Source organism: Mycetomoellerius zeteki, unplaced genomic scaffold, assembly GCF_001594055.1.
Source record: "Mycetomoellerius zeteki isolate Tzet28-1 unplaced genomic scaffold, Tzet1.0 scaffold331, whole genome shotgun sequence".
Taxonomy (NCBI): Eukaryota; Metazoa; Arthropoda; class Insecta; order Hymenoptera; family Formicidae; genus Mycetomoellerius; species Mycetomoellerius zeteki.
In genome coordinates, this window is record NW_017257318.1 from 113588 (window position 1) to 130257 (window position 16670).

General features: G+C 33.4%; 1 protein-coding gene across 4 annotated transcripts in view; it reads left to right on the forward strand.

Moving 5' to 3' along the window:
• Positions 1-560: 560 nt before the first annotated feature.
• Positions 561-16670, forward strand: part of l(2)gl (LLGL domain-containing protein l(2)gl) — a 25057-nt gene continuing 8947 nt past the window's right edge. For 3 of the 4 annotated variants that reach the window (XM_018452085.1, XM_018452086.1, XM_018452087.1), the window contains exons 1-3: positions 561-1409; positions 13157-13254; positions 16207-16297. In XM_018452085.1, coding sequence (XP_018307587.1) covers positions 1326-1409; positions 13157-13254; positions 16207-16297 — 273 coding nt within the window. In that variant the 5' untranslated portion in view covers positions 561-1325. The remainder of the gene's footprint in view (positions 1410-13156; positions 13255-16206; positions 16298-16670) is intronic. The other variant, XM_018452084.1, reaches the window with a different exon arrangement.

A 16670-nucleotide genomic window follows, 5' to 3' on the forward strand; every position in this document is an offset into this window, starting at 1 on the left:
TTATCCTGTATATTAAACAAAGACATCTATCGTATAGGTCGCGGACTAAGCGCACGGTGTAAACGTAGCCCATGATTTTTTAGTCATAGGCTGCATTCAGCAGACTCAACAGTTTTGCAACCGTTTTATGATTGTCTGCTGAGATAGGACCATTCTTCTAGATCTAAAAGTATAATCCAATCAGCGCGAAGGAAACTTCCAACAGTTGCAAAACAAACGTTCTGCTGAACGCAGCCAATAATTCTTCTCGAATCAGCAGAATCAATTAATCAATGACATATATATCGATAATGTAAATATAAATATATATATTTTATATATTTACGAGCATGAATAAAGATGTGTATAAAGAATTATTTTGAAAATATACATTTTGCATTCAAATTTCTTAAAATTTGAGTTGGTTACTTTAGGCTACTTTATTTTCAAAATCGGCTACTTTGAGCTACTTGAGCGCCACCAGTCGGCTACTCCTGACGAAAAATATCTGGCAACACTGGCGACTGAAAGAACTCTGCGGAAACTCAGTGTCTCGGTGGGAAAGTCGACGCCGACTGTCGCGACACGATCACACGGACACGACGGCGCGAGAGCGGCGAGCGAGAGAGAGAGAGAGAGAGAGACGCGATAGCAAGCGACGTGGAGTGATCGCTGGTGATCGCGCGCGCACGCCTTCGTTGACTGTGCCGTGTGCGTTTCGATGGTTCTGCGTTCCGTTGCGCGTATCGCACGTTTTCGCTCCGGCGCTCCGCGATACCTGGGCGCCGCCCCGTCGTATCTCGACCGCGATCCCGCCCGAGCGTCCCGAAAGAAGGTATATTTCGGCGTGTATTCGCGTACAGTGATATACACGCGAGTCGGCTGACACATCGCGATCTCTCGAGCGTGACGAGGGCCAGCGTGTCGCAAGCGCGCGAGGAAGAAAGAAGGAGCGAGTAGAGCGACGGTGGCGCGGGGTGGAAAACTGCCGGACGCGGGTGGATAATACCGCGAGAGACGAGAGACACTGACGTGCGTCCCTTGACGTGTATATCGGATAACGCGCGGGCGCGCGCGTTCACCACGAAAGCGAAGGTAGCGTCGGATCGGACGATAAATTAACGCGGCGTCCTATCTCGTAATTGCTCGTAATCGCGCGCGGACGTAATCTAGCGCGACGTTCATTCAAGAATGCGTTAATTACGCGCGCCCGGCGGTTAAACGTGCGTGTCGGTACTTGCGTGTGACGTGCGACGAGCGATATATCCTCGCGTGGTGCTCACGAGAGAAAGAGAGATAGACATAGAAGAGGATACTACGCTGAGCTGGGCTAACGGCGGATCGAGATGCTCAAGTTCATCAGGGGGAAGGGCCAACAGCCCACGGCCGAGCGGCAGAAGCTGCAGAAGGATCTCTTCGCTTTTCGAAAGGTGAGCGAAAGCGAGCGAGTGAAGAGGAGAGTGCGAGACAGACGCTCGTACCCGCTACCCGGCGAGAAGGTTCCTCGCCCACACCCGGTGCGAAACACGCCGCGAATGGGCGCAGAAACGAATGTCGGACCTCGGGGGCGATGTTGCCAGACCAATCTCGTCAAAATGATTCGACTCATTCGATTTGGTCGTCCGAGAGAGAGAGAGAGAGAGAGAGAGGCTTCGAATGAATCACTTGGTAGGATTTTCGTGCCTTCTTAGAAAAGCAAACATTGTTCGGAAATCCTATCGGACAGCTCTAAAAACACGTGTGCCTGTTCGAAATGTACGCGTTGCGTGTAAGAAAATCAATTTTCAATTCAATTCTGAACTAACGAAACTTTCTGTCCTTTCGATACTTTTGTTGACGAGTTTCAAACCGTAGAACCAATTAAGACGCGACATGTGTGAGAATCTTGTTTCTTCAAAGCATGATAAATCAAAAACATCTGTCAGTCGAAATATAAATAATTCTTAGATATTTCTTTCCAATTCTGTAATTCAGAAATAATTACTCGAGTGATTTTTATACCTCAGTGGAAAAATGAAGCTTAGTTCTTTATTAAATCGAGAGAATCCATGTTTATTCTTTTTACTCCTTACATTTAAAAAATATTAAATAATTTACGTACATAATGATCTCAATTACTTAATAATTTACAATAATTTATAGAAACAATCAATAATATACAATGTATGTAATTAATAACGACTTTCATGTAAAAAACACTCCAAGTGATTAATTTACAACAAAAGTTAAATTACGACGTTTGCAAAAAAAAAAAACTAAGTGACTATGACCGAATTTAGGTTCCTTTCTCATATTGTTTCTAAACTGTAATTAATTTACAATTTTTACACACGTGTATTCTTGACTTCCCAGCACTACACATTTTCTTACAGTAAGTTGTTATTGAATTTTACTTATAAGTTAAACTTAATAACAATATCTTTCATGAAGGTTAAGTCAACATTATAAAGCAAAACGTATTCGCAGAATGATAATCAGAGTTATTGAAATTAAATAGTCGTTATTTTTATAATGAATGAGTAAAATAAAATAAATAGAGTATTATACTGAAGAAGAAATTTTTATCATCACATACTTAGCGTCTCTAGTGTGCAAGAAAAATATACATTTTATGAATATGAAAAGACCAAAGGCCGAAAATTTGTATTTAATTGTTTGTATGACTCAATGACACATGATGTTAAGAAGGGACTGTCTCCAGGCAACCATTTTCCTGAAAGGAATTTATCTGGAGTTCTTCGAAGGTACAGATACCATTATTAACATTAAAAAGTGTATACAATAGTTTTCAAAAACACTTACAATTATAAACATATAATGCTAAAAAAAATAATGTACATGTATACAAATAATATACATTTATAAAAATAAATCTTATAAAAAAGGATTAATCTGAGAATCGTCTGATTACACAGTTCAATATGTTTTCAAAATGAAACTCGTTATTAACGTTTTTGTTTGTTAACGAAAATAACCATTTCTTCGACGAGTTTCATTTTGAGTACATTTATTTCATTCTTCTGCTTGTTATAAAAAGAGTAATTCAGTTGCAGCAACTTCTCTATTCTCATCCTGCACGCCTTATATAAGCGTTTACTTTAATTTTAAAAACAATATAGGAGCAGAGAGAATAAGATTACTCCAACAGACGTGAATCAACGTTCATGTCGCGAAAAATTTTGCAGTTTCTGACCGGCGGAAACAGCGGTGAATCTCTTCGTGCAGACAGGTTTGAGCGATTCGTTTCGCCGACTATATCAAGTTACTGTCTGTACCAATGGTATCTTTTTATCGTCTGCCTGTATATTCTCCTCTTTTCCCTGCTCGTTGCCCATATACACGCTGCAGCGTAGTTTATTTACTCATCTGCGACTGGCACAATTATTTTCACAATACGAGCACGCAGCTCGGAAAGATGCGCTCGCTGCCACTTTCTGCGATTAATTTACAGAAAAGATGTTTCACATGACAATTGTACAAATTAAAAATACAAAACGTTTCTCACGTGTAAATTGAAGTAAAAAATATCCTATAAGTGAGTCCAATTCGAGAAATGGTTATTTATCTACAAAGTTTATAAAGTTGAAAATTGAGTACATTTTTCCTCAGAGTGCGTTGAAAAAAAATCACAGTTTCATGAAATTTTGGTTCAATTTTCTCTCTCTCAAGTATAAGAAAAGCAGTCTACATTTGTTTATGTTGCGTTATTCGATATTTTAATTAAGTCTAAAATTAAAATTTAGTTGTGTAACTTTAAAGATTTGTTTCAAATATGAAAATACATAACATTCTATTGTTTACATTTTCGGAGGCTTTGCGGAAAGTTGTTTATTTTTAATCGTCTTACATTTCCACTAACAGAAATTGACTCTGAATTTCACAGAGAATGACGTTAGAAATAGATTTTTCATCAATTCTCAGATCTTCCGTACTGACAATACGATTTATATACAGCTGATACCGATTTAGTGTGCCGCATAATGGGGTTATTTCGCGTCCGTATTATTACGTCTATCTTACGTTGCTTGAAAAGAACCGTTGTCGACAAATTGCTGGTTGAAATCTGGCATTAGCGAAACGCGCTAATTTTCAGATAAGTAGAATACACAACACGGTGCATTTTTTACAAAATTTGCTCATTGTTTTTTGATTTCTATATCGTAAAATCTTTCTGCAAATATACATATAGTACAAGAAATGCAGCGGTTTGGATGAACAAATTTCTTGCCCCGGGTGAGGAGGGAACGCAACAAGATATTCTATATACATATTATATATTATCCACGCGCGTGGATAGAATATTTTGTTCTCTGCGAAGAAAAAATTTGTTTATGAAGACGCTGCATTTCTTATGGAGCAATTTCCACTTTGCGTCGATAATACTATTATATGTAAAGATAATATTATGTAAAGGCGACTTAGATTTTTCATTTACTGATTAACTTATGGTTAGATTTAATCTAATGATAATATAAAAATTGTTCTATCTGTGATTAATCACCAAATTGATAGTTTTGTAGTAAATAACTTTTAAAGTTACTACTATAAAATAATTAGTTTAGATTAACCATAGCTATAAAAACACAATTTTTACATTATTATTAAGTTAAGTTGACACCGTCGTGAAGTTAGCCCAAAACATTAAAAAAAATAAAGTTTCTATAGCTCATTCGATTGCTCATCGTTTGCACATGTATGCACATTTCGAATTTTCATTTGCACACTTTCAGTTTAAAAGTTATTCAAAAAACAAATTTGGGGGGCCAACTTCACACTAGCCCCCCAACTTCGAACAAATTGGATCAAAAAGGTCTTAATCGAAAGATTTTCGTTTGCACATTCCGAAACAAGTCGATTTTTCGTTTGCACACCTTTAGTTTTAAAGTTATTAATAATTAAAGTTCCATACACGACAAAAAGTAAGTTTTCCGTTCGAATTTAACACAAACGAGCTTAAAATGACATCAATCGATAGGATTTCGTTTGCACATTCCGAAACAAGTCGATTTTTCGTTTGCACACCTTTAGTTAAAAAGTTATTACAATTTCTCGTTGTATGAAATTAGCCCCCTCCCCAACACTCATTTGTTAATAACTTTTCAACTAAAAGTGTGCAAACGAAAAATCGACTTGTTTCGGAATGTGCAAACGAAATCCTATCGATTGATGTCATTTTAAGCTCGTTTGTGTTGAATTCGAACGGGAAACTTACTTTTTGTTATGTGTTAAACTTTAATTGTTAATAACTTTTTAACTAAAGGTGTGCAAACGAAAAATCGACCTGTTTCGGAATGTGCAAACGAAAATCTTTCGATTAAGACCTTTTTGATCCAATTTGCTCGAAGTTGGGGGGCTAGTGTGAAGTTGGCCCCCCAAATTTGTTTTTTGAATAACTTTTAAACTGAAAGTGTGCAAACTAAAATTCGAAATGTGCATACATGTGCAAACGATGAGCAATCAAATGAGCTATAGGAACTTAATTTTTTTTTAATGTTGGGGGCTAACTTCATGACGGTCAAGTTTACAGCCTGAGACATAATTGAAAAGGACAGGCAATGAAATTTATTATTTTCTGTTCTTATTGTCTGTGCTTTTCAATTGTTTTTCGGTATCTCAAAAATTGAAAATGTATCTTGTGTCATTTCATCATCAATTATCTCATCGAGACAAACGTTCAAAATTTCGTGTTTTATGAGATGTATTTGCGAAACATTGTTACTCCGTTAATGTCTTAAACATTTAATCATGCGCGAAAGTATTTGCGCTCGCTCAGACGTTGCACTGGCTCGTTAATTCGCGTTATTTATTCATGTGAACTGATTACACGATTTTATTCGACCGCAGATGTTTTGTGCATCGATCGTAAACGGTCGCATATTTAGTGAGGGACTACGCTTCAAAGCCGACAGCATATTATCTGATGCATCAGAACGTGTTTGCGTACTTACGAAATGCCGCATGAATTTCCATGGCAAGAATGCGACTTGAAAGGCATCAAGGAAGGAGTGTCATAACGTTACAATTGTTTTAAGCAGTAAAATAACTTTGTAGCACATTCGTCTCTCTTAACTTTGTTACCAAAGTACGGATATGAAAATTCTTCTTATAGCTACGTGCGTGAAGAATTTTAATGTTCGCAGATTTCGTACGTATTTAGTATTTGATCGATTTTGTTAACGAGTGTATTTTATCTCACGATTACAAATACAGTGTTTATCGTTATCCTCTTTTCTATAAATATATTCTTTAATTTTATTGATGTAAAAATTTTCATTTATTTTTAAATATGAAAGATGCAATAGTTGATTAACTTAATTCAATTTCCATTGACAAAATTTGTGGTAAAAACTGTAAAAAAATTCTTTTTTCAAGGAGTGTTAGGGTAGCCTGCTTATATTTACGTATTATATTTAGTGAAACAAGTAATATATTTTATATCTAGCAATAAAAGTGATATTCACAGTTGTGCAATTTAGAACTGATCCTAAAAATCACACATATATTTTTTTTTTTATAAAAATATTTCGAATAATATCTTGTGTTATTACGATAAAATTAATTATTAAATTACAATTTGTTTAAAAAATAAAAATTAGAAATCTTTTAGATGCTATAGTTTTTTCAATTTTAATTAAATTAGAAATTAAAATTAAAACTCTAGAGTCTTAAAAATTGTAATTGTCATACAGCATCAATTTCTGAATTGAGTTCCACGGAATCGTTAACATCGCAAAAATTAGTTTAATAAGAAACGTAGAATTGTTTAACAAGAGGATTAGTAAAAATTTGAGCTGATCTCCGAAGAATTTGCTCCTCTACTTATTGTTAGCATGCATACTTGTGGATAAGATAGAGAAGCGACGAAGGAATGACCATTACTCAACAAGTTATTAGTTAATGATGAAACAGACGGCATTCGGCTGACAATAACCGTTCAAGTGTTACGAAGTCGTGATCTTTGTTGAATGTGGCATTGCATTTTTCACTATGCTCTATTAGACGTACGATCGAACAATTGTTTGAAAAAACGAACATGTACAAGGTGCATGTAAGCGAAGGCCCTCACAGCAGATAATTTCCTGCTGTTGGGTCTGTACAATCTGCAGGAAACGTCAAAACCTCTTATCAGTCGCGCAAGTGACTGGGAATGACTTTTTCGAATGAATTGCGCGGAAATCAACAAGTCAATATTGCACCTGTGTTACGAAAACATGTCATCGTTATTGCGTTAAAAATTCCGAAGCATTTTAAATTTTATCATTACGTAGAAAGAAAGTTATATTGAGATTTAACTGTAGATAGACGCAATGTTTATCGGTTTATAAATTAAGTCATTTATAAATGAAATTTACAGAGAATATAATAGCAAATTTGATTCTAAATTATTGTTCATCAAAACTACTTCATAAGCAGAAATTTCTAACATATATGAGCGAAAGAGAATTGTTGATGCTTTCCACTAAGAGTATTTCTAACGCATATTCATTTGCTCGACGTGATGACGTTGTAACGTCGTATGCATTATCGTGAAACCCTATAGTGATTTAATTCTCCGCGCTGTGAATTCTTGAAGAAGTTCCGCGAAGTGCATGGAGAAAAAATTGTTGGATCTGTGAAATTAGCACATTCTCTTAAAGTAAGAAAAATAGTGACAGTTCCAGTAGCACTTTTTATAGTTTTAGTTTCTCTTGCAGTTTCTTATACAAATAAAAAAGAGTTTTGTATTTTTTATACTAAAAAACCAAAATTACCATATCAATATCATAAAAATTATCATATATTTTCAGTTTGGGTTTTTTACTATAAAAAATGAGACCCCCATTAACCTGGACCCCCCACCATCGAAAATCAAATTCGCGATAGGTCAAAAATTTAGTACTCTTTTGTTGCTAATTAGTTGCTCTAGAGCGAATTTTGTTGCTCCAACCGTTTAGCAGCAATAAAAAAAAATGGGGGGTCCAGGTTAATATAAAGCTGGACCCCCCCCATAATGAAAAAATATATATAGAGCTGCGATATCAAAAAAATAAATGCACCAGATTTTGTTGCTTTTTTGTTGCTCTAGGATAGTGCAAAGAAATATCGAAAAAAATCACATTGTTAAACAAATTCCGATAAATAATCAAAACTGCATTGTCGCGCGTCGCAACGTTATGACCAAAATTTACATGTATAGAATTTGTTACTCGCAAGTTTTTGGTACTAAAATATTCCTTGGAACGTATACTATCGAAATATACCCGTTTCCGATTTTGTTGCTAATCTTAACATATGAAAAATAATTAGTTTATCAGCATCGGCGCAACTAGGGTTAGGAACAAAATCGGAAACGTGTATATTTCGATAGTATACGTTCCAAGGAACATTTTGGTATCAAAAACTTGCGAGTAAAGTATACTATCGAAATATACACGTTTCCGATTTTGTTCCTAACCCTAGTTGCGCCGATGCTGATAAACTAATTATTTTTCATATGTTAAGATTAGCAACAAAATCGGAAACGATTTTCCCAATATCCTTTTTGTTGATAGATATTATATGAATTCTTTCTATTGTAACATCCATCCGTCCATCCGTCCATCCATCCATCCGTCCGTCCATCCATCCGTCCGTCCATGCATGCATGCATACATACATAGATATATACATACATACATACATACATACATACATACAGTGCTCGGCTGGAGCGCCGATGCTGATAAACTAATTATTTTTCATATGTTAAGGCAACAAAATCGGAAACGGGTATATTTCGATAGTATACGTTCCAAGGAATATTTTGATACCAAAAACTTGCGAGTAACAAATTCTATACATGTAAATTTTGGTCATAACGTTGCGACGCGCGACAATGCAGTTTTGATTATTTATCGGAATTTGTTTAACAATGTGATTTTTTCGATATTTCTTTGCACTATCCTAGAGCAACAAAAAAGCAACAAAATCTGGTGCATTTGTTTTTTTGATATCGCAGCTCTATATATATTTTTTCATTATGGGGGGCTTTATATTAACCTGGACCCCCCCATTTTTTTTTTATTGCTGCTAAACGGTTGGAGCAACAAAATTCGCTCTAGAGCAACTAATTAGCAACAAAAGAGCACTAAATTTTTGACCTATCGCGAATTTGATTTTCGATGGTGGGGGGTCCAGGTTAATGGGGGTAAAAATGAGGAACTTTTTTATTTTTATAAAGAACTATATAGAACTATGAAGAGTTACTGGATCTGTCATTATTTTTTTATATTACAAGAATGATGTGCTAATCTCACAGATGCACGTAAAGTGAAGAGAAGAATAGCTTGAAAAATTTTTCGTGATAATTTTTCTAATCTTGCATTCTTTAATTCGATGATCAAAATTTGATTCGTTAAAATTTGATTCGTTAAAATTTGATATTCTTGAATTCATTATACACTATTTTATAAATGAGAGATTTATTAACTCTTTTGAGAAAAAAATATCTCTTTTTGTTGATTAATAATCTTTTTTTAAGATTTTGCAATATTTTTTTAATGCGGAAACGTTGACTTCTGCATAATTTAATCGAAAAATCGTTCTCAATATTTCGAAATTAATTTTTTTTTATTTTGATATTAAAAATACTCTACTAAATATAATATATAATATAATATATAATATAATATAACATAATATAATATATTATATATATAATATAATATATATATAATTTTATTGTTATGATTACGAAAGAAACAGTCCAAGTTATTGTTAATACGCCACACACTAGTCAATATTATTTAATAAGTTAATGTGACATGATTCTGAGTACTCGGTGTATCTTACCTAACTCTTAATTCTTTAATAGCTTGATGACGAACGAAAAACTCCAACAGCGTACAGATAGCGAGTGATCATATCGGCATTACGTGCAAATAAAATATGATAAGACCCCGGGAACCTTCCCTTTTTTCGTATTTACTTGGGTGCGTACTCATAACTGCATCATTGAATCGATATTATATGTCATATGATAACTTTATCGGAAAAATCGATGTTCAAACACGTAATTTTTCTAATTTAAGTTAAATAAATAATATATATATATTTTTTTTTAGTTGAAATGTGACGGAAAGGAAGATACACTTCGTTGTTAGAACTTGATATAAACAAATTTTGAATAGATATTTGACTTTTCAGTGCTGACGCGAAGCAAATACGGTTCAATCACCTTGATATTTGTCTGGACGATTTTTTTTCTCCTCGGTATGTAAATGATTCGAACAGTTCGAAAATAGCGACATGCGAATAGTGTCCATTCATCGGCGTTCGTTCGCGCTATTTGAGGAGACAGAAAGAAGGGAGAAACCAGCGTAGAAGGTATAGATGAAAAGAAGAGGTCTTATTCCACCGAAGAAGGGAAGAAGCGTTCGCCAAATTTGCGTTTCTCACGCGAATCGTGAATTTAGCTCCATTCAACGTCGTAAACAACTCGTCAATATTTCACGACCGGTGTAAAATTTTTATTTTTACTTACATCGAAATCGCAAAAGGTCGATTTTTTATTCTTTAGACATCAAAAAACTAAGAGATGGGTGGTAATAATAAAGTCGTAAAAATTATATTTGAGCTTTCACCAGATCTTAGGAAAGACTTATTAGATTACTATTAAGTTACTAAATAATATTAAATGAATATTAAAGCATTATTATAATAGATTACTTGCGATAACACCTTTAATCGTAGTTGTCACTAAGTCTATTATGAGGCAAAAGAAATTTAATGCATTTTTCTCAAAATCGAATTTTCCTTATTAATTGCTTCGTTTGATACTTGCAAGTTTCATTATGAATTTAATTGAAAAGAAGCTAAGAGAGACCCGCGTTTCTTTGTTGCAGAGAATACCAGTGCAGTGTCTCGCTTTAACTCTCGTTAGAATGAATCTTTCGTAAAGATTACGTGTTAGTACAACTTACAGGTAGTGACACCTTTTCTCATGGAAATGGTTCTGGAGCCAAGGTCCAGGACCACCGGGTTTTTCTAATCGCAATTCAAGTCGATGTATTGGCGGATCGAAATCCTCAAAGGAATTCCTACCAAGATTTATCGAGAATTTATTGATTTCAAGAGTAGAGAAATCTTTTCTTACTGACAGTTTATTTACTGAATGAATTGCAAATTTTAGTCTAAGAAAATTTGCGATGACAACAGTTTTTTATCGCAATCTCAGTTTGAATAAAACTATGTTACCTCCAAGACGTGAATAACATTACTTTTTGCAGAATTTGTACATTCTAATAAATTTTCATTAGAATCTTGATTTGTTATACTGTATTTTTTTCGTGATGAATATGCTACGTTACAAAAATTATGATGAAAATTTCTATGACGACAATTAAAGTAATAGCCAAGTAAAATAAATTCAAATATCAATGTGTTTTTAACTTGATTTTAAGTTTAGTTTTATATTTTATTATTTTTTAATACCTTTTTATAAGATATCTTTTTTGGATTGTGATTTTTTCGCTTAAAAAATTATGAGCATTTTATTATAATTTCTCTACAAGTATAATATTAAGTATTTTATTGGTTTTGAATAAAGATGTTGAGAAAATAAAATTTACATTTAAGTGACTAACATAATTTATTAATTGCACTTTACACAACCAATTCACAGAAAGTCTTATCTTCATTTATAGCTATTAGTGCTTAATATATTGCTTTGAAACACAATTTTTTTCCATCCAAGAAGAATCTCTGCATCGTTATTCATTCGCTGTACTAATTAATTATACAAAATAAAATCATTACGCGTTGAAAGATCAAGAATCATCTCGGATAAGGAAAAATTGCTCTCCCTACTCTCAACTTTATTATTTCAACTTCATTATTTCACGATCTTTATTATTTCAAAAATCATTTTGTGCATCCGTACACATTTAGATTTGAGAGAGAACGTATGAAAATTTTAGGTTTCTAGGACGTTACTTGCGTATTATACCCGCGATTCTCGCAAGTGTTATAATTGGCCGTGGGAAGAGACGGAAATATATAAGCGTGGTCCACGCGAAGTTTACTGACAACAATATTTCATCACTCGTGCGAATCTTTATTAGCCGCTGGCTACTTTTCGAAGGTACATTACCACAATCAGAACATATATCTCTTTATATGCTGACGTATACGCGCGTGTAGGTATGAACGGGCACGATCAGCCACGTTCGATTAACGGGTACTGTCAAATTCTGATTCATCGCGAGACTCGCGTCAACTACCTCATCGCAACTTTCACCCAAATCGGTCAAATCAACCATTAATAGCCATGTCAAGACTTCAGTGCCATTCCTAATTATGCCTTTAAAGATGCTGGATGATCAAAAATTCAGATGAATGTAATTCAAGGCAGGCAAATGTTATTCGCGTTCTTGAAATTTTGAAAGAAAGCAAAAATTCCAAAGTGATAACATGAAAAGATATAATATAATAATGTGAACATTAATTAGAAAATCATATATCTACCATCAAGAAAATCATACCAATGGGAATGATTTAAAATTAATGCGACTAATGCGGGGAACAGCTACTTTTTCTTCGAATTATTCTATTTCACTTCGTAATGATTTGTTCTATCCTGTTTTATCATGATATTCATATTCGATATGCAAAACTGTTAGGATTATAAAAAAAATGTAGTTAATTTATAGACTAATAAACTTTGCGAATATATTATAAGATGTTATTAATATATTAATATATTATAACTTGAATATCTCTGTATATAATATAATAAATCAAAATAAATAATTTACTAAATATTAGTGGTGGAATAATATATACAAACAATGCATATATATTTATTGATCTCCAAATTCATACTATAACTAACAATCATCTTTTATGCTTTCGTAACAGCTGTTAAATTAATTGTATTTTAATATTCTTGTAACGATTACTATATTTAGAAAAATTTAATTTAACGATTCCAAAAATTAGAACGTTACATTGTCTTATATTTATCACAAAATTTCTTTAAATGAATCTGACGAAAACTTTTCATATAATGTGTGAAAATTGCTGACTTCAAATTTCTTTGTTCTCAAACGATAAACGCAATAAGCATCACGAAAGACAATTAGAAACATAATCCTGTTTACGACGTCAGGAAATTGATCGAAATCAGCGTTACTAATAGATCCGCTCTTATTCGTTGCAGACGGTGCAGCATGGTTTCCCGAACAAGCCAACCGCTCTCGCCTGGGATCCGAGTCTGCGGCTGATGATCATCGGCACGGCATCCGGCGCCATCAAGGTGTATCCTTTTGCTTTTCTTACCTCCTCGCCTCTTCGCTTTCTTCCCGTTTGGTATTTATAATCTGGTCCCGAGGCGCAACACCGCCAGGACTCAATGACGCGCGTATCGATCTATTAATCCTCTGAGAGGCTGCGTTCCTTGGAAAGAGAAAAAATACAAGTTCGAATAGTCTAAATTATTTGTTGTAAAAATTAATTGTTACATTATCATTAAAGAGATTTTTATAAAATCCTTGATACTTTATTATTATTTGATTTTATTTAAAAGAACGTTTTGAATCTCTTTAGTCACAACTCACCAAACAGAAAATAAATATTAAAATATTCTGTATAAAATGGAAAGCTATTACTGTCATAAATATTAGGTCGGTTGTAAATACTTGTTACGACTTTTTTATTACCACAATAGGAAAATCTGTTTCGTGGTGCTGCGAGCGATTGCTTAACAAAAACTTCATAAATCACTTGCGGTATGTTTTATAAACTTGCACTGTGCTTGGAGCAGGGCATTATTGAAGAAATATTAAATCACACTTAGAATTCATGATGGTGTTCGCGTGTAATAATCTCGCATTATGTGAATGCATTTGTTTCTAATTGAAAAATTCAATGCAGCGGTCTCTCTAATTTACTTTCTTTAACAGCTTCGGGAAGATCGATTTTAGCTTATATTTCTCAATTCTAATTTTATAATATCAACTTGGAGAATCGAGTTAGACAACTGTCACACTAAACTCATCGATTAAGAGAACACAATCGCGTTTTGCATAATGCAGAATTCAGTTAAGAGATATCGATTGCTCACGAAAAATGCACGTGCAGCGTTCGTTCGTTCGATCGAAACGTTTGACTTCGAAAGACTGCTGACTAATTTTATTACGTGTTTATTCGAGAGGATACGATATTTCGTAACTATTTTACGTTAAGAAGGTCACTAACTGTCGAACAGTGAAAGATTGAAGTTTTCAGCAATTTACAATATTAAGGTCAGCGCAAATTCGAGTCTGCAATACTTTGTTGATCTTGATTCTCGACCTTGTCAACGCTTACTTAATTTACGTATACGCAGAAATTATCTCAACAAACCTGTATCAGTTAGAAATTGTATCCATTGTAACAGTTTGAGATTATCGCTAATTTAAAATTTTTCAAAATAACATAGATGTAAATAGAAATGGAGCAAACATTTGTATTGTTTTTCTAGATTCTAGATTATTTATATCAAATGATAAATTTAAAAATTGTTTTTTTCTGGTTTTTATATAAAGATGTACAATTTAAATCGTAATTTGGCGTGAATAGTCTCGTTAAATTTAGATCCGTTATTTATTTTTGTCTAACAATTTTTAAATTAGAAAATATCGTGTTTTAAGAGAAAACTATATTTATAATAAATAATTTAAGAGCTTTATTTTTTATGATAGTCTTTTGTCGACAATACATTATATGTTATAAATTTATACGCTATAATTTATACGCTATAACTTATATTTTAGAACATTAATTTTCTAAAAATGTATGCGATATTTGAATTGTATAATATATTATCATAATCGAAAGTTGATTACAATTTAATGTAACAGGATAAAAAAAGCTACGTAAAGAAAACTATATGTGATCCGAGAATTATCCTGTCGATTCGCGGAAAATTACGCGCTTTTAACTTCGTAGATGTTATTAAACGGGATGTTAAATCGTGGTGAAATAATCAACACGTCAGCGAGTCTGCAATTTAATGTCAGTTTAATACCGTAACCGCGCACACATCGTCGGCAGATGCTTTCAAGGACTACGTAATCACCAGATAATCGTTATTATTTCGCAATAGATATACGTATACACGATTATCTGTGCGACACACCTAGTTTTCGCATCGGTGAAACCGATCGGCCGAGTGTACTCGTTTTCCAAGCGCTGGTACGTTCAACTATATTTGAACTTAATCACAAACTTCTTGAACTTTTCCCGTAACTTGAAGCAACTCGAACGACGATACTTTATCTAGTTTCCGTTTTTAGATTCAATGGCTTTCTACAAACCGATAGATTACGTGTCGTTGTAATGCGCTCAAATAGATCTTTAAAAAATGAAAATTGAAATTATTTTAGTTAAAAGCAAATTTTAGAAAAGCAAATTGTGTTTATAAAATACCATTGCGGTTGCAGAGAATAAAAAATAGGTTAACATCTTATGCCAAATAGAGTATATCGCGCTTAATTTTTAAGTTGACGAATAAAAAATCTTTATTAATAAATATATGTACAAAGATTAGAATATGTACAAAGATTATAAAAAAAAATGATTCGGTAAATATTTTATTGAATCATGCGGATTTATTGTCTCTATTTAAATTTTCAGATTTTCTATATTTAAAAAATTTTTTTATCTCTAAAATAAATAGACGATGTTACACAAATCAGTTATTTTTTCAATAAAGATATGTCTAAGGATTCGATATGATTATAATTTAACCGATCTTATGTAAGAATTAGAGAAAATTTATATAAATTTAATCTTTTTGGCTTTATTGTCTATTAATTTCCTTGAGCTTTTAAAGATACGGTTCGAATTATTATCGAATCTTCTATGATTTTTAAGTGGATACTAAAAAATAAAATCCAGGTTAATCTCCTTCAGAATCATTCAAAGTAATTTGCGATTGTGCAACTGTCATTACAGCTCAATGGCATAATAATTTTGCGTCATTCATCACGGAATTTACTATAGAATTTGCAAAATGTGCGCTTATGTATGTTCAGCAGCTGTTTCTTCGAATGATGATCCTCGCTGTCAGCACGTTAAATCGGTCATTTGCAAATCTGAGGTCCGAGGGTCTATTCTCTCGGGCGCATGAGGCGTGTTCCTGTATCAGCGCGCGCGCGCGTGTCACATACTTATACAATATTATATAACCCCTTGTTCTTTTGTGGTATTCCTTGACTCAAACATCAGTTTCGGAAGGCCAGGCGTAGAGTTCTATGGACAACATTCCGTCGAAAGCGGTGAGAATGCCGTCACGAAGATCGTCGCGGTGCCCAATGAGGTAAGATTTGATGCATTAATTATGATTGTATTTACATTAAATAAGATAACTAATTTTCAAAATCGATTTCTTATCGCATAATTTTACGAATTATTATTTTTTTACATCAAGGACTAAACAGTTTATTGGCGCTGACCTGAAAAATTTGAATTTTTCAAATTTGCGTAAGATATGAGTAGAGCTGCCATCTGTAAAATCACTAATCTAGGACAATGAACTCCAAATTCCCAGATTTTACAGCTAAAATCCGGACATTTTTTAAATGTTAATATTAATTTTTTCATCGTAAATTTTGATTATTTAATATAATATTTAACATTTTTATACCTAAAAGTACTTTCACAAATAAAACGAAAGTTCAAATAGTTACGAA